The sequence below is a fragment of the Crinia signifera genome, chromosome 1, assembly GCF_055691185.1.
Source record: "Crinia signifera chromosome 1, ASM5569118v1, whole genome shotgun sequence".
Classification (NCBI taxonomy): domain Eukaryota; kingdom Metazoa; phylum Chordata; class Amphibia; order Anura; family Myobatrachidae; genus Crinia; species Crinia signifera.
In genome coordinates, this window is record NC_139217.1 from 141,773,792 (window position 1) to 141,796,626 (window position 22,835).

General features: G+C 42.4%; 1 protein-coding gene across 1 annotated transcript; it reads right to left on the minus strand.

The window, feature by feature from the left end:
* Positions 1-3,497: 3,497 nt before the first annotated feature.
* On the minus strand, positions 3,498-19,620 carry EXOSC9 (exosome component 9). The gene is made up of 12 exons (XM_083174440.1): positions 19,409-19,620; positions 18,930-19,024; positions 16,088-16,207; positions 15,138-15,240; positions 14,544-14,681; positions 12,068-12,150; positions 10,875-11,007; positions 10,190-10,278; positions 9,970-10,116; positions 9,326-9,495; positions 7,188-7,263; positions 3,498-4,983 (listed from the first exon to the last, which is right to left on the minus strand). Exons 1-12 carry the CDS (start codon positions 19,472-19,474, stop codon positions 4,887-4,889), a joined length of 1,317 nt encoding a protein of 438 aa, XP_083030566.1. The 5' UTR covers positions 19,475-19,620; the 3' UTR covers positions 3,498-4,886.
* Positions 19,621-22,835: the final 3,215 nt, after the last annotated feature.

Below are 22,835 nucleotides of genomic sequence, written 5' to 3' on the forward strand. Positions count from 1 at the left end.
TTCCAGGGCAAGTGGCAGAGACATGAATCCTTTCTCCCGATCATAATATTAGAGCTGGTGTGGAGGCCGGAAGTGTTCTCCTGTGGAGTTTACTCTAGGCTGTTTACTATTCTTCTTACAGGCAGGTGTGGAAGTGGATTTACGTCTAGGTTCCATAAAAGTACAGATTTCTGCTTTGTCTATTTTTTCAAAGAAAATTGGCAATTTTTTCAGAAGTTCAGGCTTTTTCTTTTACAAGGAGTACTCCACATTCAACCTCCCTTTATACCTCCTATGGCACTGTGAGCTTTGTCGTTGGTGTTGAGGTTCCTACAATCTTCATGGTTTGAGCCTCTATAGATGGTAGAAGAGAAGTTTCTCACAAGGAAGACAGTTGTGCTGTTGGCCTTGGCAATGCGTGTCTGAAGTGGGGGCTTTAGCCTGCAAAAGTCCTTATTTGACCTTTTACAAGGATAGAGCTGAGCTCAGGACCTGCCAGAAGTTTCTGCCAAAGGTGGTGTCAGCTTTTCATCTAAATCAGCCGATTGTGGTCCCGGCAAGATCTGATGCGTCTCCCATACCGGAGACTTTAGATGTTGTAAGAAAGTTGAAGATAGATTTTAAGCGAACAGCTAGAGTTTGTAAGACGGATGCTTTCTTCATGTTGTATGACGCGAGGAAGACGGGATTTCCTGCATCGAAGATAAATATTGCTCAATGGATTTGGCTGACTATCCTACAAGCATTATGCTTTGGTGGCTTTGCCTGTTCCAGTCAATTCTACCAGGTCAGTAGGATTATCCTGGGCGGCTGCTCGGAGAGGCTCGGCTGTGCAATTATGTTGGTATGCTATGTGGTCTGGGAAGAATACTTTTGTCAAATTTTATAAATTTAATACTCTGGCTAATGAGGATGGTGCTGCAGTCATCTTCCCACATCCCCATTGTACTAAGCAACCCCAGTATCCCTTATGGATTTTAAGAAAATGGGATTTTAATTACCTACCGGTAATTCTTTTGGTCTTAGTCCATAAGGGATACTGAGAACCTAACCGCAGTAGTTATTTTTTTATATTTTCCTCTTAAGAGGAAGTTCTCGTATCAGCTGTTTCTGTTTGTTTGACCAGCCATTGTCGGTCTGTTTTGTTTGGGTGTGTTGGTTCACTAGTCTCACCACTCATGCATGTCTGTTCCCCCTGTCATGTATGTTTCCCACCTTCGGGCACAGTTCTCCTAAGCTGAGCTGTGGGAGGGGGCATAGAGGGGAGGAGACAGCACACCCTATTGAAGAAGTTTCGGTACTTGTGCATTATCACGGCGCCCACTACTCTATTTGCGTACAGGGCTATTCTACGTGGTGAAATTGCATCGAATGCCATGTACAATACTGTACAATGTGTACAATACGATGCGACGAAAAATCGTGTCGCATTGTACACGGCATTCGATGCAATGAGATGAAAAATTGTACAAGCACCCCGACCAGATGATTGTATCCTATGTTTTCAATGTATTAAATGGGTGTTTACATTGAAAACATAGGATACAATCATCTGGTCGCGTCGCATTGTATGGCATACAATGCGGTGGGATGCGATGTTATATAGCACCCTATGTTTGTAATGGCCTTTACCACTACATGACCTAAAAATGCCATTTAGGGTGGCCCCCCACTATCCACACCATCCCGAAGCGTGGCGAGCGCAGCAGCGGAACGTGTCCTCCGACTTTTGGCGAGCCACCGAGCCCGAAGCGTGGCGAGGTGACGCGATATACCGGTGAAGTAATCCGCGCCGGCTCGCCACACTATATAAAATCATTTCCACACCGGCGTGGATAGTGGCGGTATGAAAAAAGTCGGAGGACGCGTTCCGCCGCCCCTCGCCACGGTTTGGGATGATGTGGATAGTGATACTGTTTTTTGGACACATTCACACCTTCAATATCATTCTTTTGACACAGTAACAACAAGTTTTAACGATTAACTGTATAAATTTAGTAATAATCAGATTCAGAGTAAGCATAATGATTAAAGAACAAAAATAACAAGAAGTTAATGATTAGAAAACATTAAAATGTAGACAAAATTTAGAAAATCCATATTAAATCGAGTCAGTGCATGGAGTATTCTCTCAACTGGCTTGTCTCCAGCCAAACACTTCCTTTCAAAGGAATTTCTCCAAGTAGGACTGGAGATGGTGCCGTGCAGTCCCCCGTTGGCACTTGTTTCGCCATTTGCAGGCGTTCGATCGTCTGAGTGTGCGCGCCGGTATCCGGGTCAACGAAGTTGAAGTGGTGGTTAACACGGGCATGTGTAGAACCAGCCCGCTCCAACTGTGCTGAACTGTAGCCTCTCCAACAGCCCGACATGATGGTTGTGCCTGGCTCCACATTCTCTGTAATTACAGCCATCAGAGTCGCTGCATCCCGAGTAGTTACCTGGGCAAGGAAGCACCGGCCACTTTCCCCGATATATCCCTCCAAAAACCCATTGTTGGGACAGTACACGGACAACATTATATTTGCGCTTCACAAAGCGTCTTGTCAATCTCCACTGTTTGGCCAGGCCCACCAATGCGCCGCTGTGGCTGGGCTAACAGGTCTGCAGTACAGGCTTCCCTCATCCAGCTGTTGTACTGTACAACAGTTTTGTTAGATAGGTGCAGCTCACGCTCACAAAACGTAATAGAGGTGAGCTCCTGCGACCAAAAATATGCAAATCTCACAATCGTGAAAAAAGGGAGCCGGCAGCCAGAAAAGAATGTTCCCTCTCTGATGCTCACCTTGGTTCGGCATGTCTTTATATGGCACCGCCACATTGCCTCCTTCTGTACCAGTCGCATTGGGTGACCATTTTTGCATAACCGCGTCTGCGACAAAAGTTGATGCGCCTGGAGGAACCCAACAGCCTCCTCCTCGTTCTTAGGGAGGGTATAGATATTTGGTGTGAAAGATTCTGCCATCTTGAACCAAATTAGTAATGGAGCTCTGAGGGATGCTGTTAATGTCTCACAGATTCACCTCAGAGTGACTCTGACCGGGAGCATGAGCGGGAAGAACACAATATACGCAAAAAACGTAGCTGACTGACTAGTTTAATTCACAGACCAGACTTACGCATGAAACACAACGGAGACCGTAATAACTAGTGAAATCGCATCGCACACATCGTATGCTGAACATGCGATGCGATTTCACTACGTATGCTAATTGGGCACCGTGATAATACACAAGTACCGAAGTTTCATGTGCATTGGGCTCCTTTGGACCCCATCTATAACACATTTTAGTAAGCAAACCCAGTATCCCTTATGGACTAAGAGAAAAGGATTTACCGGTAGGTAATTAAAATCCCTTTATTTGTATTGACCTAACAATCAAATACCCAAGAAGCATATACCCACAACACTGCCCAAGCTAGGTTTACATAGCCTCAATGCACAGCTTTCCTTGTCAGCATATTTATTTCCTCACTGCTATGAATCTAATTAAAAAAAAAAACTGTATTTAGCCTAATAGTACCAAATTAAAAATAATTTATTATACTACAGTTGGAGATAAACAGCATATACAGATTTTGTAATATATCAAAATAAGAATGCAATTTAGAAAAAGTACAGCAGACAATTAACTATTTAACAATGTATCTGCTAATTAGAAAACCCTGAACAGAGAAAAATGAATAAAGAGGTACAGTAGAAGGTCTGCGACAGTATGGACTAAAAAACTTGCATCTTATTGTCACATTTCCAACATCAAAAGATATATTCTGCTCTCTGGGCAGGAATTGAGCAGTGTTTACAGTCTATGCTACCTGGATAACAGTTATTGTGGTTCATCAGCAAAGTCCAATTAATTTGTGACTTTATATGTACATATAGAAAAATGCTCTATGTATACACACACACATTCATTTTTGCATCGATGTTTGTGTTCACATCTGTTTCTTCATCTAATACAGGCAAAAGAGAAAATGTATTTGTCTGAAACACCCCTTCACCAATGCATTCTATTGGAAAATTGCATCTAGCAATGCACCACAGTCTTATGTAGGGTACACACCAGGACGACCCGCTCACGATGCACATCGTGAGCGGGTCGTCAAGTGTCTCGTCCGACCCGCTCACGGTGACGCGGGGGGGCACGACCCGCTCACGATGTGCACCGTGAGCGGGTCCGATCCGATGGCGACCCGCACCCAGCTGTATGGTCGTCATTGAGATCCTACCTGCAGCAGGTAGGATCTCAATAACGACCGACCGACCCGCGGGACCGCGCATCGTATCGGTCCACACCAGGTCAGAAAAGGGCCCAATAAGCACACAATCTACATCGAATTGATCGGAATTGGATCTAGATTGTGGGGATCGGGCCCTAGTCGTCCTGGTGCGTACCCAGCATTAGATCCATCCTGAGTAAAGGATTGTTAGGAACCAAGGATTTCATCCCACATACTATTCTTTGACATTGCCCTAACAAATCCACATGCAAAAACCCCAGGATTTTAAAGGCAGTGGAAAAGAGGTATAATATAAATCATTTCAGTTTCGCTTGACAATTGCCCACTGAAGAAGTGGTCTTCAGGATGATTTTGAATAGATTTCAACTCAGCTCCTAATAAAGGGAGAGAGTTAGCTAACCAGGTCAGTGGTACTACAATGCTCAGGATTGGTCACATACACATGGGGAAATAAAAAAGCAATATTTTGTAAAAACTGTTAAAAAATATATTTTCTGTATTACAAGCATTAAGCAATATTAAACACTTTCCTTACAGTCTATGGCAGACAACACTTTCTACTTGGATGTAGCGGACTCTACATTTTGCAAAAATAAAATGTCACATGATGTTGAAGGATCTGGTCTACAACAATTTTAGTTCTGTGGAATAAACTATACTGGTTATCATTATCTGGTGGATTTAGTCTTTTTCTTTTTACTGCTAGAAGTGTTGCTGGACAGATCTTGACCCTTTTCAGACACTGCAGCTGCCATGCTAGTAGATCTAAAAGAAAATAGAGTAATTAGTATATAACCAACTCCTTACAGTGTGGATATATTTGCAAGCTCAATGTATAGACACTTCTAAGTCTTAACCATAACATAACCTACAGTAGGTCATATAAAAAGGAAAGCATTGAAAACTCCATGTCTGAAAACACTGCTGAGGATGTAAATGAGAAAGGCATTTTTGATGTGATGAGTTAGTATATGCAACTTATTCAGTTTGTCTGTAAAATTACATCATTACACCCTTCTGCATGGTCATGTACATACACTGCAAGATTTCTAATCCATAGCTACATTCACTAATACCCCTTTCACATCGCAAACCCATGCCCAATGCTTTCAGATTAAACCTGGGTCTCCCATTATACAGAGGGCAGGTTATTCCATATTTTATATTTCAATGAGGTATCTTGCATTTATGTTTTATTAACGCAAACATATGAAATATACACAAATGTATTTAATTTAAGCATGAAACAAGGTTTGTGTACGATCTCAGGCACTGAATATGAATGATAAGCAATCATTGGTACTTGTGTAGTTTCACGGCGCCATCATTTTCTTGCATGTATTTAGTGCCAGTTACAGATGTCCTCAGTAGTGCTTTTAGCAACAACAACAAAAAAATCCATTCTTGAAACTATGGTTTTCGAAATAATTTGGATAACAGACATGAGGATAAGGTAGTGGTTCCCTAACTGGGTGCTTAGGCACCCTGGGGTGCCTCGGTTTGTTTGCATGGTGGGTTGGGGGTCCACGACAAAAACAAAATTGGTACTTGTGTATTATCAGGGCGCCCGGCTACACTACGTTTTCAACGTAGGCTAAGCTACGTTGTCAGCATAGTCGGCGCCGTGATAATACAGGAGGCAACAGGGTGGTGTGGTTTATACTTACCCTCCTCCGGCCTGGGCACCGCGTCGATCCCTGCGATCCACGGTGACTCCCCGGCAGTCGCATTCAGTCCCCCTGCTCCGGCACTCGCAGCAGACGCTGTACGGAATTCAGCATAGTGCATCACATGGTTTCCCTACTCACCCAGTGGCACTACACTAATTGCATACAGCATCCGTGGCGAGTGCCGGAGTAGGGGGACTGAATGCAACTGCCGGGGAGTCAGCGGGGATCGACACGGTGCCCGGGCCGGAGGAGGGTAAGTATAGACCAGCCATTTTACCCCCACAATTCACGTCGGCGTGGAGTTGATTTTATAAAGTGCAGTGAGCCACCGAGCACGAAGCGTGCCAAGCGCAGTGAGCCCCGTGAGGAGACGCACATCCACGTTCCCTCGCCACACTTTATAAAATCAACTCCACGCCGACGGGGGTATGACATGGATAGTGGGGATATTAAGCATAGTGTATTTTTAGGGCTCCAGAGCCACTTACATAGGTTACGCAGCCAGCATAGTGCCGTATTGGTATTCTCAATACAACACTATGTAAAGTACGTAATGGGCGCCCTGATAATACACAAGTACCAACAAATTATTTATGCTCAAAGTTATCTACTAATCTCCAAGTCTTGAAATGTGCTTTCAGAGCTCACATCTTTAATGTAGTTTCAGTCATCTTAACGCCTTTGTAACCATTTTCACTACCCACTTAATACCACCGTTTCACCCACTGCCCATTTCCAAATCTCTATATATGTGGGGCAAAGTGATTTTCCAATTCTGAGCTATCTTTTTAAACATTGAATATACATACTTAACCCTTTATGACACCTTGTCCAATTAAATAGACATATTTAAATAGACAGGTATTGCAATATTAGGTTTCCTATAAAATCCCAATGTTTATTTAGATGTACGATAACACCTTGAAAGATTCCCGGCAGTATCAAAATATTGAATTAGAATGAATCACAATGTTTTGGTGTACTAAAAATAACCAAACACATTTTATGTGGGTTACTTAGGGCCTCATTCCTCTTATTTTTCAGTGTTATCACTCGGATACACCGAAAACATACAATGGGCAAAAAAAAGGCCACAATAGTCTCAGTGGCCAACACCGGAGCCCTGTGTTATAAAGGAGTACACAGTGTCCCAGTCATCATCATTATCTACAGCGGATGGGAATATTTCTTAAGGTCAGAAATCTTGGCCAGACTGGGCTGCTGCACAAGTGCTACCTGTTGGGGACATATTCATTTTTCCCTTTAGTTATATGAAAAGCTAAATAAAGATGCTGATACCTGGCTTTAGCTTGTGTCTCCGCTTGCAGTATGACCACCTCTTCTTCCTCACTGTCCGACAACATGATTGTTTCAACTGCAATAAAAAAAAAAAAAAAGTAAAAATAAAAATCACTCAACAGGGCAAAAAAAAAAAAAAAAAAAAAAGACCATTCTGTCAATGATGTAGCTTTACCACTGATTTGCAATGTAGCCTACAGAGCAGCCATTTTCAGATGTATTTATTTTTACTTTTAAGTGACACTGAAGGTGATCAGAAATATTGTAGGGTTTTTTTGGGATCCAATTAACCTACCAGTAGATTTTTGGGCTGTGCAAAGAAACCGGAGTACCCGGAGGAAACCCACGCAAGCACGGGGAGAATATACAAACTCCCCACAGTTATGGCCATGGTGGGTATCGAATCCATGATCTCAGTGCTGTGAGGCAGTAATGCTAACCATTACAACGCCCGTGCTGCCCAATCGATAACTGGACAGCCAGCCATGTTAAAATCAAGTTATCTGCGATTATTTGTCAGTGTGTAGCCTCCTGACCCTCAAGTTTATACTCCAAACCACACATGTGAAAATAGGCAAAGAATAAAAAGGAACCCTAGTGTAAGACTAGTAAGCACAATCTACTGTGGGTGTAACGTTTAGCCCCAAACGCTGACCAAAATACACTCTACAAAATAGATGTCCCCTCTAAGCAGTGTTTGCAGAAGCATGAACCGATCAGTGTGATCTGTGCAGTGCTTCACTGTGTAGAAGGAATGAAATAGTTAAAAATCAAAAAAAAAAAAAAATAAGCAAACAGGGCTGTTTGAGCAATCTCTGATTCAAAAAACACAGGGAACATAAATGTGTAGGGATCCCCTGTATGTAATTAACCAGCACCAGATGTTGGAACCATCTCTGGTATTTAAAAAGATGGGCCCACTAGTCAGACAAAAAAAATTTAGGGAAGTGGGGACCCAGCCAATAAAGATGTCCCACCATATCCAGTGTACCGCAGGCCTGTGCTCTAAAGATGGGTTTAATCTGACTGTCCCTTTTTAAACCCAGCCTGTAACTTAACAGGCCGGAGTTGATTGGCAGGTGATAAAGTGCCAGGCACTTTATCACTTCTCCTCTGTTGTCACTGCTTCATACATCTGCCTCAATGTTAAGAGCTGATTGGCTGGACGTATATCACCCTCATCTCTTTTTAAAGCTCAATATAGCGGCCCCACTGTCTTTTACATGGGTACTACAGGTCCACATGATAGTTCTTGGAGAAACACAAATATCAACATGTGGGGCATTAAAGGCCCACTGGTACCTATAGAAAGATTGTTATTTGGTGCGAGTGTACTGCTTTATGTTAAGTCCTTTTCTACACACTAACCCACACACACCCTCTGTGCATAGTTATCTTGTCCATTGTGCCGGTTCCCTTTTCCCACTTTACTTCCTTTGTGTAGGCTGGCCCCCTGCTCAAGCAGGTATCCCAGATTGTAAACATCCGGACTGAGAAGGGCTAAATGAACTTGCCTACATTTAACCATATAGCGTATTTTCTTATTTCTGTTATCAGCAACGTTATATGTTCTATTTTCAAGTTAATACATATCAGAACTCATAGTTTTATGGTCAGGGCTAGCTATTGGCACCATTAACCCCTTGAGTGGTATGCCCGGAAATTTTCCGGGCTCAGCTGCGCTGCCGCAGCGGGCTGTCCCGGAAAATTTCCGGGCATATCACAAATATGAAATTCCCATCACCTGTGCTCCGGCGATCGCACGCCGGAGCTCTTCTAACCCCGCTCCCCCAGCCACCTGCTGCCATACTTTTAGTAGCAACGACGTAGGCGGCAGGCTCGGGGATGCAGGCTGCTGAATGTGACAGGCTGGCGGCTAAGGCAGCGGGGACAGCGGCGGCAGGGAAGCTCCGGCGTACTAACGCCGGAGCAGAGGTGAGGGAGGGGGGCAGCTTTCAACTGTGGTGGGTTTTGCTGGGGCAGGACAAACCTGCCCTTGTAGGTTTGTCCTGCCCCAGCAAAACCTACCACTCAAGGGGTTACACAAATAAATATTTGTCTTCGTATTACAAATATATCACATGCCACAAATACATAAAATGTATAAATATCTAAATAAACAGAAACAAAATACTTACTTTCCGAGCTTTTATTTCTCACTTCAATAATTTCTGGGCTTTCTGGAGATGTTGGGATAGCGTCACTATCCTCTTCTTCGCTTTCAGAGTCCTCAAACTCTCCCCATGCATTTTCAACGCCCTCTCCAATCTGGGCAGTGCCAGAAGCCCAAACAACTGGCTTAGACACACTAATGACAGTAAGTTATGGGAAAAAAAGGTCTAAAAGGCTATATTGGCATCAAAGTTCTACTTCTTCATACCTAGAATAAGTTGTGTGAATTTATTTACACAAGGAGGAACATCAGGTTACTGCAGCAAGTGTGATCAGTAACAGCAAGTTACTGTGTGTAAGTAACTTCAAATCCGATTTCTGAAATCTTCCCTACTGACAGCGTGGCAAAATAAGGCTATCCTTAAAAAGTGCACTCCTAGGCTGCATAGTGAACTAGACAAAGCATCCAATGCAAATCCAAGGCTCTCTGCAGAATACAGTACATTGTAAAGAATATACAAATGTATATTTAAATACCCTTTCCTTTTACAGTGCAATGATTATTGTTCATATAACTTGCATTATACAGTGATGTGGGAGAGAATATTAATTCCACCAGTAACACATTGGCCAGATATGGATGAACCCCAAATTTGATCTAGAAGGATACACATCTGACGGAGGTTCCGAATTATGTAAGATTTCTTCAGCTGTGCCTTCAACATTGGAGGTATCTACAGGAGTTTTCTCCATTTTCAAGGCCGTAATTTTCTGATCAGGCAGGGACTCTGCAAAACCAAATTTGCCTCCTTCCTTCCTGTAAAAATAGGAGTATATAGGAATATCTTCCAGGTTTATTTCCTCCGTGCAGTACACATGACTTCACTGACCTGACTTTCAGATCATTCTCCAGCGCTTTCTGAATCAGTTCTGTGATCTCAGCTACCTTCACACCAGCGACCTTACTGCACCGTAGAACCTATTTGCACCCATACACAAATCAGTGACATTAGACACACACACTTTGTGCATGTACAAGAAAAAACGGCCTGGATTTTTTAAATATATTTTTATCCTCTCTAGGACAATAAGACACTGACACCACTTTTTTCATGTAATATGATAAACAGCTCATTTTTTGCAATATAAATGTGAACATTAACTTACACAACATGGACTCCATGATTTTCTAAAGCATGGGTCTTCAACCTGTGGCCCTCCAGATGTTGTGAAACTACAAGTTCCAACATGCATTGCTACATTTTTTCCTATAAGAACATGCCAGAACGGTCAGGGCATGCTGGGACATGTAGTTCCACAACATCTGGAGGGCCACAGGTTGAAGACCTGTGTTCTAAAGGATAACCAGGAGGCTACTGGGAAAGCTCTTCCATATTATGTATTTTGCAGTTTGACTAGAACAAGTCTACATCAGGTTGTACATTTTGCCTCAGCAGGTTCTCTGAAAATGATGCTCAAAACTGCTTGCTAGCTGGCAAAAGCCATTCTCCACAATGGAAATGCGATTTATTTTTAATCCTAGCAGCTGTAGCGTAAATAAAGAAAATGCGTCACCTGTTCTTTCAGCAGCATGATTCCTCCACTAGACTGAATGGTACAAATCTCCCGATGCTTGTTCATAGCAATCACCAGAAGACCGTCCATGACCCGTTCTTCTCGTTCACTAGGATCTACCAGCAAATATGTGCTAAATGCAAAGGGATCAACAGCAAACACATAAATATGGTGACAACAGACCTGATATATCTGCTGTATGTGCCAAGAGTGGAGGGCTGTAATACTAGCGGCTATCACTGAACTCTATATAGCCATATTTCTGACTGTTCATGTTACCAAGTTTCTAACAGATGTGAAGGAAGAGTAGGACTATACATAGAAGCGTTCTTATGTCTTTTAGTTTATTAACTCTGGAACACCCTGGTCTGCATTTTGTTTAGTTTAATTTTACTATGTCCAAATTTCATGGATCTTATGGTGCTAGCAGGCAAGATACACCGGACTCCATAAAGTCCTATTGATTGTAAGCTTGCGAGCAGGGCCTTTGACTTTGAAGGGTCATACATTTGACTGTCTGTATATACCCAATTTGTTAGATCACTATTGTTTCCTATTGTAAAGCGCAATGAAATATGCCACGCTATATAAGAAACGGTTAATAAATAAAGGCCTTCTTGTGACATCACTGCAATAGAAGAATAAGATATCCTTTCCTAATGAAGAAGCAGCGCAGCTTGTTTCTACACTCCGGAATACAGATGGGACCAAACAGCGATGTCTGTGATTGGAGCAAGGACTCCAATCACTGATGGATTATTCTGACTTTCCATTTTAATCAAGATATGATGGTGGACAGTCAAAAAGTAATAAAGTGTATCTTCTGTTTACAAGTAGGGCTCACCCGAGAACACTGGCGGTCTTCTGAGCCATCTAGCATTGCTAAGAACACTCAGCAAATCTCTGTGTGTGTAAGCCCCCTAGGCCCGCTGTTACATGTTGGCATTGCCCATTCACATCACGCCGCCAAGTGCATACAGTGCCACAAAAGTCACCATCTGTAATTTATGCTAAAAATAACATTTAATTCAGTTTTTCTACCGCAAGCAATAGTGACTTATGTTGCTATGTGTACACAAATACAGGATATTTATTATAAAGCATCAGTAATAAAAACAGACCAGTATATAGTGTGCAGTCCTTCTGTTATGACCAAATACATTTAAAATAACTGTCTTCTATTCTTTACTTACCCTTGCTGGAAAAAGGAAAAGCTGACACATATGGGCATGTGGTGGATGCTAAGGGGAACGGGATCACGTTCTTCAGGAGAGTACTGACCAAAATAAAGATCATATCAGGAGTTTCATTCAAAAAAAAAAAAAAAAAAAATTTGTAAAATGAAAAATAAGACACTAATGGTGTGTACACACGTTAGATGTGCCTTAAGATCCTATCCACGATCTGATCAGATAGGATCTTAAGGCACATCCTATTTGCATCCTATCTTGACTATATAGTGCAGATCTGCACTATATAGACAAGGCAGCGAAGACTTTCTGGCTTCCGATACATGAACGCGGATCGGAATCGCAAGGGTTAAAACCCAATAAAATGCATAAACACACAAAAGATGAAAAACTCTCTTATAGATTCATCTGCAGAACCACATTATTGACTTTTAACCCCCCACTTTCCAATACTCCATGTGCGCAAACTAGTAAATGCTAGATAATTACTCTGCAACGTATTAATCCATTACCTCACATGGGGGCAGATGTATTTCACCTGGTTAAGTGATAAAGTGGAAGGTGATAACGCACCAGCCAATGAACTCCTGTCATTTTTCCAACACAGCTGATTGGCTGGTGCATTATCGCCTTCCACTTTATCACAACTTTACCAGGCTTAATACATTTTCCCCACTGTCCCTCTTATTCTTATTGCTCATAGATAAAAAGAAAAGTGAATTAAATCTTAATTACAAAGGATTTTTTCATCTGATGCTCTATGGGAAACAAAGACACATTGGAGAATTTCCTTGTATTCATCTGTCCCCTTCTATCTTCAGGTCACAATTAGCCAGAAAGGAGACAAACATCAAGATGAAGCAGCTGTAAAGACAGAGTGTATGTGTCTGTCTTCATCTATAAAAAGATTTAGTAATATACTATGGTAGTCAAGAAAGGCATTAGATTGACCTAGTCAAGTACACTGCAGTGGTATAAACCTATTTTAAAGTCTTTCTTTGACTGTACTACCCCCTCAGATATTATAGTGTGGACTAGGCTGTGTGTTACCTGAATGTCAAAGAGATCTTATGCTGCAATTTATAATACGTAGGTCTGTTCAGGTGGGGGGAGATAATCCCCAATGTGGTATAATTACTGCCCAAGATTTCAGTCACACATCTCTGTGTGCCACCACGGAATAGCCAAGGTTCAGGGTAAATAAGAGACATAAAATTAAGTTCTCTGGATACTAAAAATAAAAACCAGTGAAATTTTGCACCTGTTCCAGTACTTGTTCTCTTACCAGAAGGTCCCATCAGGTAAGAACAGGCCAAAATTGTCGCAAGAACAAACTAACAGCTGAAACAGAGCCCTAGCACTCATCACTAAGTGGTCCTTGTGTAATGAAGTTTCTGATGGATGTTAAGTACTGGGGAGTTTTTCCATAACTCTTATGGTGCCCACACAAGCACCGATCCCGGCGGTGCGATGCTATGCGATGGGGTGCGCGCTCCCGCTGCACCTCATCGCACAGTACAAAAAGTATGTGCTGCACATACTTTTTGTACTAGATTTTTATCGCATAGCATCGCATCGCATGCACAAGGCATACAATGCAATGCTATGTGTGCTAGTTAAGCACAGAACGCACGCCGGGATCGATGCGTCTGTGGGCACCTTCAGTCACAATGGGAGAAGGGAAATGGAGCTGCATAAACCTCACTAGGTATGGATTTCTGCCAGTTCCCCAGAAACAAGTGTAGAAAGAGGGTTAAAGAGGTCTACAGAAGGAAAATATGTCTACTATTTTCCTAAATAGGAAACCACAGTGGCTGGTTCTGATCTATAACATCCTGAAAACATTACCTCAGTTAGGGGCAGATTTATTAAGCTTGGTGAAGTGATTAAGTGGCTGGTACTTTATCACCAGCCAATCAGCTCCTACCTGTCATTTTTCAAACCAAGCCTGTAACTTCACAGTTGAGAGCTGATTGGCCGGAGATAATGTACCAGCCTCATTATCACTTCACCAAGCTTAATAAAATTTGCCCCTCAGTGTCCATAGAACAGACTTGTTGGAGGAATTTACTTTACATTTTAAAGACTATACTGTAAATCCTCAACCACTCTACACAGGACCACAGTGGACTGAAAAATGGGTTTGGCCTTGGATGGAAATACTTTATGTTCTAATAGATGCCTATTTCCGGACACTGTATAGTCCGGGAACGCCACACCTTCGGGCACCAGTGTTAAATTCCTTGACAGGTGGTGGTAACCCTACACTGAGAGCATCACTGACTAAGCTCCATGCAATTAGAGATTACAACCACTTGGACAATGGGAAATGTTCCCAGTAGGTGGAATACAACCTTTCATTTGTCCCTTTTCTGCAGGAAAATATTTTTTTTTCGAAATTAATATATCTGTAACATGAATGTTTATGTTGTGTTTTGCATTGAGAATTCATTTTCAGTCTTCAGAATGTAATACCTACCACAGTGACCTCTTCTCCTTGAACAGACACATCCGGCCTCCTGAAGTGACACAATGCAGCAATCGCAGCTATGCTTGCTGCATCAATTATATTCCCCTCATGATTTAACAAATGCAAGTCAACACGAACCTGCCACACCTATAAAAAGGAAGCCAAATGATAGCATTAGACATCTTAAAGAACATAAGATATATTTTAACCATCAAACTTTGTGTACAAGTTCTTAGGACCAGAGATTTTTTATTTTTTTTTAATGCTTCTTTCCATTCTAATTAAATGAACGGTTAGCTGGTTTGATTAGGAGACCGTTACAGACTAATCTTCAGTTTGGAAAGCAAGAAGGAATCCCCTGTAAGCAGCCCTATTATGTATACATAATTCAAAACAAATAAAAGGTCATAGTTACGTCATGCATTACTATTGTATTAGAATGGCATTCACCACATTAAGGATCATCTACAAGGAACATTTCTCCATTGCAAACCCTTCTGCCTGGCTTGAGATTGCAAATAGAACGTAATTAACACTACTGTAGCACTGAAGGCACATACACATGTGAATACTTTCTAGAAAAAAAAAACCCATCTCCCTCACCTTTTCTCCTGCTTGAACACAAAGTGATTCAGTGTCAATACATTTGGAGTTCCTCAGACACCTCTCCAACAACCGATTGAGTTTCACAACCAGCTCAGACGGCCTAAAACATCAGCATACATATTTGGCATTTAACAAACGTATCTTAAATTATAGCAATTGGTCAATCATCTCCAGCCCGTGATTAATTCAATTAAATTCAACTACTGCTTGAGACTATCAAGAGTAACCAACTATAGGTTTTAGAACATCCTAATAGCAGGTGCTATTGCTGATATACGCCTATATTTCTTATATATGCAATATATTGACTGGTTTCAATGTCTCTCCGAATTACCAAATCATAGAGCCCTTATTCTGCCATCTTTTCCCTTGTCCCTTTCTTCCAAATAGCACTTACCCAATATCTTTGCTTCTTTGCACTTCAACCTAACAGAGCATTGTGTCCACTGTAGTCTATGTTGTACACTCTTGGTAGCTGCCTGGCTTGGGATTTTCAAGGTCAGGATGAACCCCACGTGGAAATATTTATGCGGTGGGTATTCTATTACTTGTTTTTTATTTAACCATCGTATGTCTTATTGACGTGTATTGCATACCTCTCACATTGCAGGCTGCACAGTGTGCCCGAGAGGTCAGCCTCACCTGGTACCCTTGTGCAGGATGAACACTGCATGGTTCTGAAGATTTTACAATGATCCTTTATCTCGTCTACTTCTTTCATCCTCCCCATTAGATCTCATCTCTTCTAGACATTGCCTATCCTGCTCAGAGTTATCTGGTGTAACGCACCCAAAATGGCTGCCTCACCTGGATGCTTTGAGGATAGGATGAATAAATGGTGTCTGCATATTGGGAAAATCTAAACTTCTGTATTATGTTCCTGGTGTCTGTACAGTGCCTTAAGCTCCAGTGGGGAAGAATGTGATATAAATAAAATTTATTATTACCTTCCAGGCTCAAAGGCTGGAGATGCCATAGATGAGAGCTCAAGGTTGAAGAAGAGAATTCCTTCAGTAGGTCGGTTCATCTTTGGGGCAACAAGTTCACAGGACACCTGTCCAAGAACTCTGAAAGATCATGAAATATTCATTAATGGTACATAATATGCTGCAGAGATCCTCAAACAGGTAATGTTTTGATGAGTTTTCACCATCTTAAATGGTATGCATTCAATACGCGTCAAAGTAATACGGTAGACCAGCATAGCATACCATTTTTTATACTAGAAAACTTGAACATGGTGTTTTTGGTTTGACACAGGATGGTGGAGCACTTTGTAACAAACAAATGCTGCCCAAGTGTGTTTAGCCCAGTATGAGAGCACAATATGATAAGTGATACTGTCACCATAATATATGGAAAACATGTTCTGCAAGAGGATAATACTGAATGCTAAACACCAGATATTGTCTACTAATGGGCACATTATTTTAAAGAGGGAACGGTACTTGTTTCCTAGCACGGCCACAACGATCATAATCGCGGCCATCGCATGCGCAAAAAAAATCGGGTGCGATGGGCCAGACGCGATGCCCGCGATTTCCCCATAGAGAACAATGTTAAATGCCTCAATTTACCCGCGATGACCCCAATTTCCCATAGGAAACAATGTGAAATGGATCTATTGACCCAAATTATCATAGGGAACAATGGTAAATGGCCCAAAAACACCCCTGAACATTAAAATGTCCCCCCAAAAGTACTATACGCCACCCCGTGATCAACGTGAACCCGAAGCGTGGCGAGCGCAGCGGTACGCGTCCTCCGACCTTTTCATACCCCCACTATCCACGTCGGCGTGGAGTTGAGAATAGAATAGTGTGGCGAGCGAAGCGAGCCCCGCGAGGGGACGCGGATACCTTCACAGTTATACGCGTCCCCTCGTGGGCTTCCCAGGTGTCCATGGCGACGCGGACACCTGTGAAGCCCGCGAAGGTACGCGTTTACCTGTGAAGGTATCCGCGTCCGCTCGGCACGCTTCGGGATCGGTGGCTCGCTGCGCTCGCCACACTATTCTATTCTCCACGCCGACGTGGATAGTGGGGGTATGAAAAGGTCGGAGGACGCGTACCGCCGCCGCTCGCCACGCTTCGGGTTCACGTTGATCGCGGGGTGGCGTAAAATACTTTTGGGGGGACATTTCACTGCTCAGGGTTTTTTTTGGGGGTTTCTGGCCCATTTACCATTCTTCCCTACGCTGATTTGGGTAAATTGACCCATTTAACATTGTTTCCTATGGGAAATCGGGGTCATCGCGGGTAAATTGAGGCATTTAACATTGTTCCCTATGGGGAAATCGCGGCCATCGCGGGTGGACCATTTAAGCATTTTTAGGCGCACACGACGCGACCGACCCGATTTTTCACTGTTTTCAATGCATTTCAATGGAAAAATCGGGGGCATCGCGTCGCAGGCCACTAAAATTACCCCCGATGGCCAAGATTTGTGGCCGTGCTAGGAAACAAGTACCGAGGGAACTCTCCTCTATGAAATATAAGTTAAAAATAAATGTCATCAACTAATTAGATTCTTCAATAAAACTTGTGAGAATTCAAACTGTAGTGGAGTGCAAAGTTTCCTATGGGTTCAGTCACTGCCATCAAGGGTAAGGCTGGCTACAGCCTATGGGATACATCTAAGATGGGAATTCTATTTCAGATGGTATGTTGCTATGGCCAACCAGATACTATCTATTATCTTCTAGAACAGTGGTTCCCAACCCTGGTCCTCAAGTACCCCCAACAGTGCACATTTTCCAGGTCACACGGCAGGTGCACTCATTATTCAGACACATTTTAAAAGCTCCACAGGTGGAGCTAATTATGTCACTTGTGATTCTGTGTGGAGACCAGGAAAATGTGCACTGTTGGGGGTACTCGAGGACCAGGGTTGGGAATCACTGTTCTAGAACTGAAAAAATAAATAAGTAGATTCTGATTGGTTGTCCATAGCAACATCCCATGTGTAATAAAACTCCCATCTTAGTAAATAAACCCCTATGAATGGGATTTCTGGACAGGATACATATGTGAAAATAATCTGCTACTACATTTACAGTTTGAATTAATAATCATGGCAATGCCATAAATATTAACATTCATTACTGAGACAGACACATTTACATTTTTTACAAAAACAGTGTCCCGTCTATGTACTAAATGAAACTCGCAGGGCCCATGGCAGTGTCAACCGCTGTACCTGCAAGTTACTGTACATACCCAGAACAGGGTGGGGTATAGCGCACCCACAGTCAGAATAGACCCAGTCAGTCGAGATTGTTAAAAATGGGCTTGATACGAAACATCTCCAGTTTGAATAGCCACCTATAACGGTTATATGTTTGAGACATGAACCAGGATATTTCCTATACAAGTCAGTTTAATTCTAGAATTAAAGTTAATAGGTAGAATGTGTTGGATACTTGTGTAGTTTCACGGCGCCAGCTACTTCCGGGTTTTACACTCGCCACAAAATCTAAAATAAAGTAACTTAACTCCATGCCAACATGGATAGTTCATACCTCCACTATCCATGTTGGCATGGAGTTCATATTAGATAGCGTGGCGAGCGCAGCGAGCCCGCAGCATGGGCGAGCGAAGCAAGCCCCGCAAGGGGACTCAGACGCACGGCGCCATGAAACTACACAAGTACCATGTGTTGCAACACAAAGCAAATAAAACTCGGCCCTTATTTAGATTGACAGTTTAGCTTAATTCAACCATGTGTATACAGTTCTATCATTAAACAAAACAGTATGTAATACAATATGAATTCAATAAAATAATATACCTGGTTTTCCCAAGCTCAACAACACAGCAGCCATATTCTGTTCCAAATGTTATTTTAATATTTCTGTAATCATAGGTTTGTCTGCCATCAAGACGCTGAATACAAAAGAAAACAGAATGGAAAGTGCATATCACTGTACACATGATAATGACAAACAAGCAAACATATTATGGATTACAATAGATAAAATTGTAAAATATAGAAATGAGCTCCTGTCATTTCTCAAACACAGTCTGCAAAATGTAAGGGATAAGCTGATTTGTTGATACTTCCTCTCAATTCTATCGCTGGCCAAGCTTTGATATTCTCCCCAACCCAAATAAAAAAAATGCATGTTACACTGCTGTGTATATAATAGGGATATGTATGTCTAGAAGAGGGGACACAGATATGACTCGATCCATGCCAATACAACTGACACAGTTCTCCGGGCACGGCTCCTCCGTGTGCACAGCAGCCGACAGACACTGCGTCCTCACCTTCTTCTCGGTGATGGCCTGCAGCAGGAAGGCTCTCTCGCTGTTGGAGAGCGGGGTTTCCCTCATTATTGCAGCTCATACACATACACTACGTAGTGAATACAGCTGCAGCAGCACCCACTACAGAGACACACGTGGGAAATGCTCTGCCCCCTACGTCATCATTCCGCGCTGGCTACACCTCCCCACAGTGACACCCGGCCGCCTCCTGCTGCTGCTGCTGCTGCTGCTGCTGCTGTCACCTGAGAGCGCAGGCGTAGTACGTGCACGCACGTTCTGTCACTGTCACCCTGACAGCTTGACATTGTTGTCAGTGTGAGGGACAGCTAGGCCTCCATGAACTGCAAAAGAGCAGCAGCCATTTTCCCGGAGATAAAGATATTTTTTTTTACAATTATCTGCGACAAAATGGCTATTTATTCTGTTTTGCTTTTGCTATCGATTTGTATGGAAGTGATGTATAATAACGAGAATAAAAACAATATGAATGAGAACACTTAACAATTTAAAAATCATCAAATCTATCACCAGGATAAGGGGTGTGGACGAAACTACAATATGGATATAGCCATTATGTTTATGATCAAATTTCTTGGTCGACATGCAACTTTATATTTATCAACTTTTATCAACTCCAACAGTGGCGTAACTATAAATTTTGCTCCCCCCAGCCAGAATTGTTTCTGGTGTATTCCCCCCCCCCCCCCCCCCCCATAATGCCCCTTACACTATAAACCGCACCCCTTAATGCCCCTTACACATTACACCCCCTTACATTGCCAGTGCACAGAGGCTGTCACCAAGTACAGGACTTGAGATCTGTCCTGCACGTTCCCCTCCTCCATTCACATCACACTGACTCCTACACGCTGCACAAACATCTTACCTCCAGCAAGCTGCAGAGGCTAATAAATACAATTTGTTATTTCAGCAGTCGCTCAGTGTCCTAGTAAAGCTCTGTGGCTACGGCTGTGTCCCTGATCACTGCGTGCTGGCACTGTGAAGGGACAGCAACAGAGGAGGTGCCTACCCCAGCCATGAAGCATGGCCTCCCGGCTCCTGCAGCTGAAGGTTCAGTCTGTCCCTGCGGCAGCACCAGTCCAGTTTATTCATGGCGCCCCCACAGACCCGTGGCGCTGGCTCCTACAAGCCACCGCGGGGTCTGCCACATGTAGTGTGATCAACTCATCCCTTTAATCCGGGACACATATTAATTACACAGGTTCTGTGGCAGTTTAAAACCAGGTGAAATGGAGTCTTGAGGTGTGGCAGTTTAAAACCAGGTGAAAGCAAGCCCCAGAACCTGTGTAATTAATATGTGTCCCGGATTAAAGGGATGAGTTGGTCACCCTAGCCACATGATAGTGACACCACTGAATTCACACTGCAGCCATTCAAATTTCAGGACACTGCAAATCTGAGATTACCTTGGGACAGGACACATCATGTGATTTCCAGTCTGTCAGGAGGAATCCCAATGGGTAGCAACCCTAGTGTTTCAGAAAACTGTTAATTCCTGTTTTGTAACATTGGTACCTACTGTACTATGTATCTTCTGCCTGTTTTAAAATCAAGCATACACCATGATATCATTTATACCCCTTTCACATCACCTAGGATTTTGAACATGAGTCTAACCCTTCCAGACTGACTGGCTACCTGACCTGGCTTATTGCCGGATTGGTGAGGTCACGGCCAATGGGTCCTGAGCCAGCACTTGGAGATGAGAGCATCTCGGAGTGCCAACTCTTTCTATGCTTTGAGCAAGTGCCCGTCTACATCGACCTTACTTGTTCACACTGCATCACGAGCCAGACAGAACCAGTGTTGAACCCTGTTCTCTACCCAAAATGCTGGGTCTTATTTCAACTCGGAGCTTAAACGCTGCACAATACCCTGGATTGTTGTGGGTTCACTTGCAATAACCCATGGTATTGGTGGCAGTGGGATTACAATGGCGGTAATCTGGCATTGAATAGGGGGGACGGGACCACGCTGACACAAACACGCATCCATGCCAATGATGTGCAGGGCCTTTCCTGTCATGCTCCAATATAACTGAAAAATAACCTTAAAACCAAGCAATACACACACACACACACACGCATAATAATATTATTTCAACATTCGTTGGCTTAAAAAAATCTGCAAAATATAGCAGCAAATTCCCTAAATACATTGGAAAATCTTGGTATCAAGTTTTTCAATAAATGGAAAGGATAGATGTATTTTTCGCTAATCTTTTCAGGTGCATAAGGTCTGAATTAAAAACACACAACTGTTAATAATATTTAACCCTTTTTAAGTCCAACGTCTAGTCAGGCTCAACAGCCCTAGCGCTTGTAGCAGATCCAATGGTGAGCCACTTTAAAATAAGAACATTAACATCGTTAAACATTCAATGCAGACCATTTTTGAATTAAAAAATATAAAAAATTACAATTTAAACATTTAAACCAGACTGTTGAATTGCAAAAAAAATTTGGACTGCAAAAGGTTTACTAATATTTGATATAAATCAGTAAAATATCATGTCTGCTGTCACACTCACATGTCACAGCTGCTACTGTTAAGTGTACTACAGTACGTTGAATCAGGTCCTTTGTGTGCCTGAGGTTCAGCAGTAATAGTATGGTTCCCAAAGTTTTTCAATCACGGCACCCAGAAGCATCAGAAATGTTTTCGCGGCACCCCCTAGGCTGAAGGTTTCTTATTGAGAAAGTCAGAAACAAACATTAAGTTAAATAAATTGTGTTTCTATCTCATCCTTAGGATCAGTAATGTGGTAATGGACAGGATTCACTTCTGTTTGTCTACAATTTGACTATTATAATGGACATAAATAACTTTAATTGGTCCTGGACCACCAACTCAGGGCACCCTTGCAAGTCCCCCAAGGCACCCCAGGGTGCCACGGCGCACAGTTTGGGAACCACTGGTATAGTCTATTCCTAAAACCACTAAGGGGCAGATGTATTAAGCCTTAACAAGAGATAAATGCAAAGGTGATAAGGAGAGATAAACGTCCAGCCAATCAGCTCCTAACTGCCATGTCACAGGCTGTGTTTGAAAAAAGTCAGTAAGGAGCTGAATGGCTGGATGTTTATCTCTCTTTATCACCCTTGCATTTATCTCTTGATAAGGCTTAATAAATCTGCCCCTAAAAGAGAACAGTCCAATATGCTACAATGTGAAAGCCATATATAGTCCGAAAAACATAACAAAATATATACATATTTAGACACTGCAATGTGAATGTTATCTAATGGTAAACAAACATAGTGGCCGAATTCTAACTACATTTGTTCATGTAGTGGTTAAAACGAAACTAAAAATGTCTTTAGATAACGGCCTATTAGTAAATAATTAGAGCAGAACTTTGACATGATTTTTCTTATACTGTATTTCTCCTTTTACTCTCAGTATA

Coding starts and splice junctions, on each gene's coding strand:
- EXOSC9 (XM_083174440.1), bottom strand. CDS start 19,474: ATGAGGGAAACCCCGCTCTCCAACAGCGAGAGAGCCTTCCTGCTGCAG. Junction 11,008..12,067: donor TTTTCCTTTTTCCAGCAAGG/GTAAGTAAAGAA, acceptor CTTTGCATTTAG/CACATATTTGCTGGTAGATC. Junction 4,984..7,187: donor GAGACACAAGCTAAAGCCAG/GTATCAGCATCT, acceptor ATTTTCTTTTAG/ATCTACTAGCATGGCAGCTG.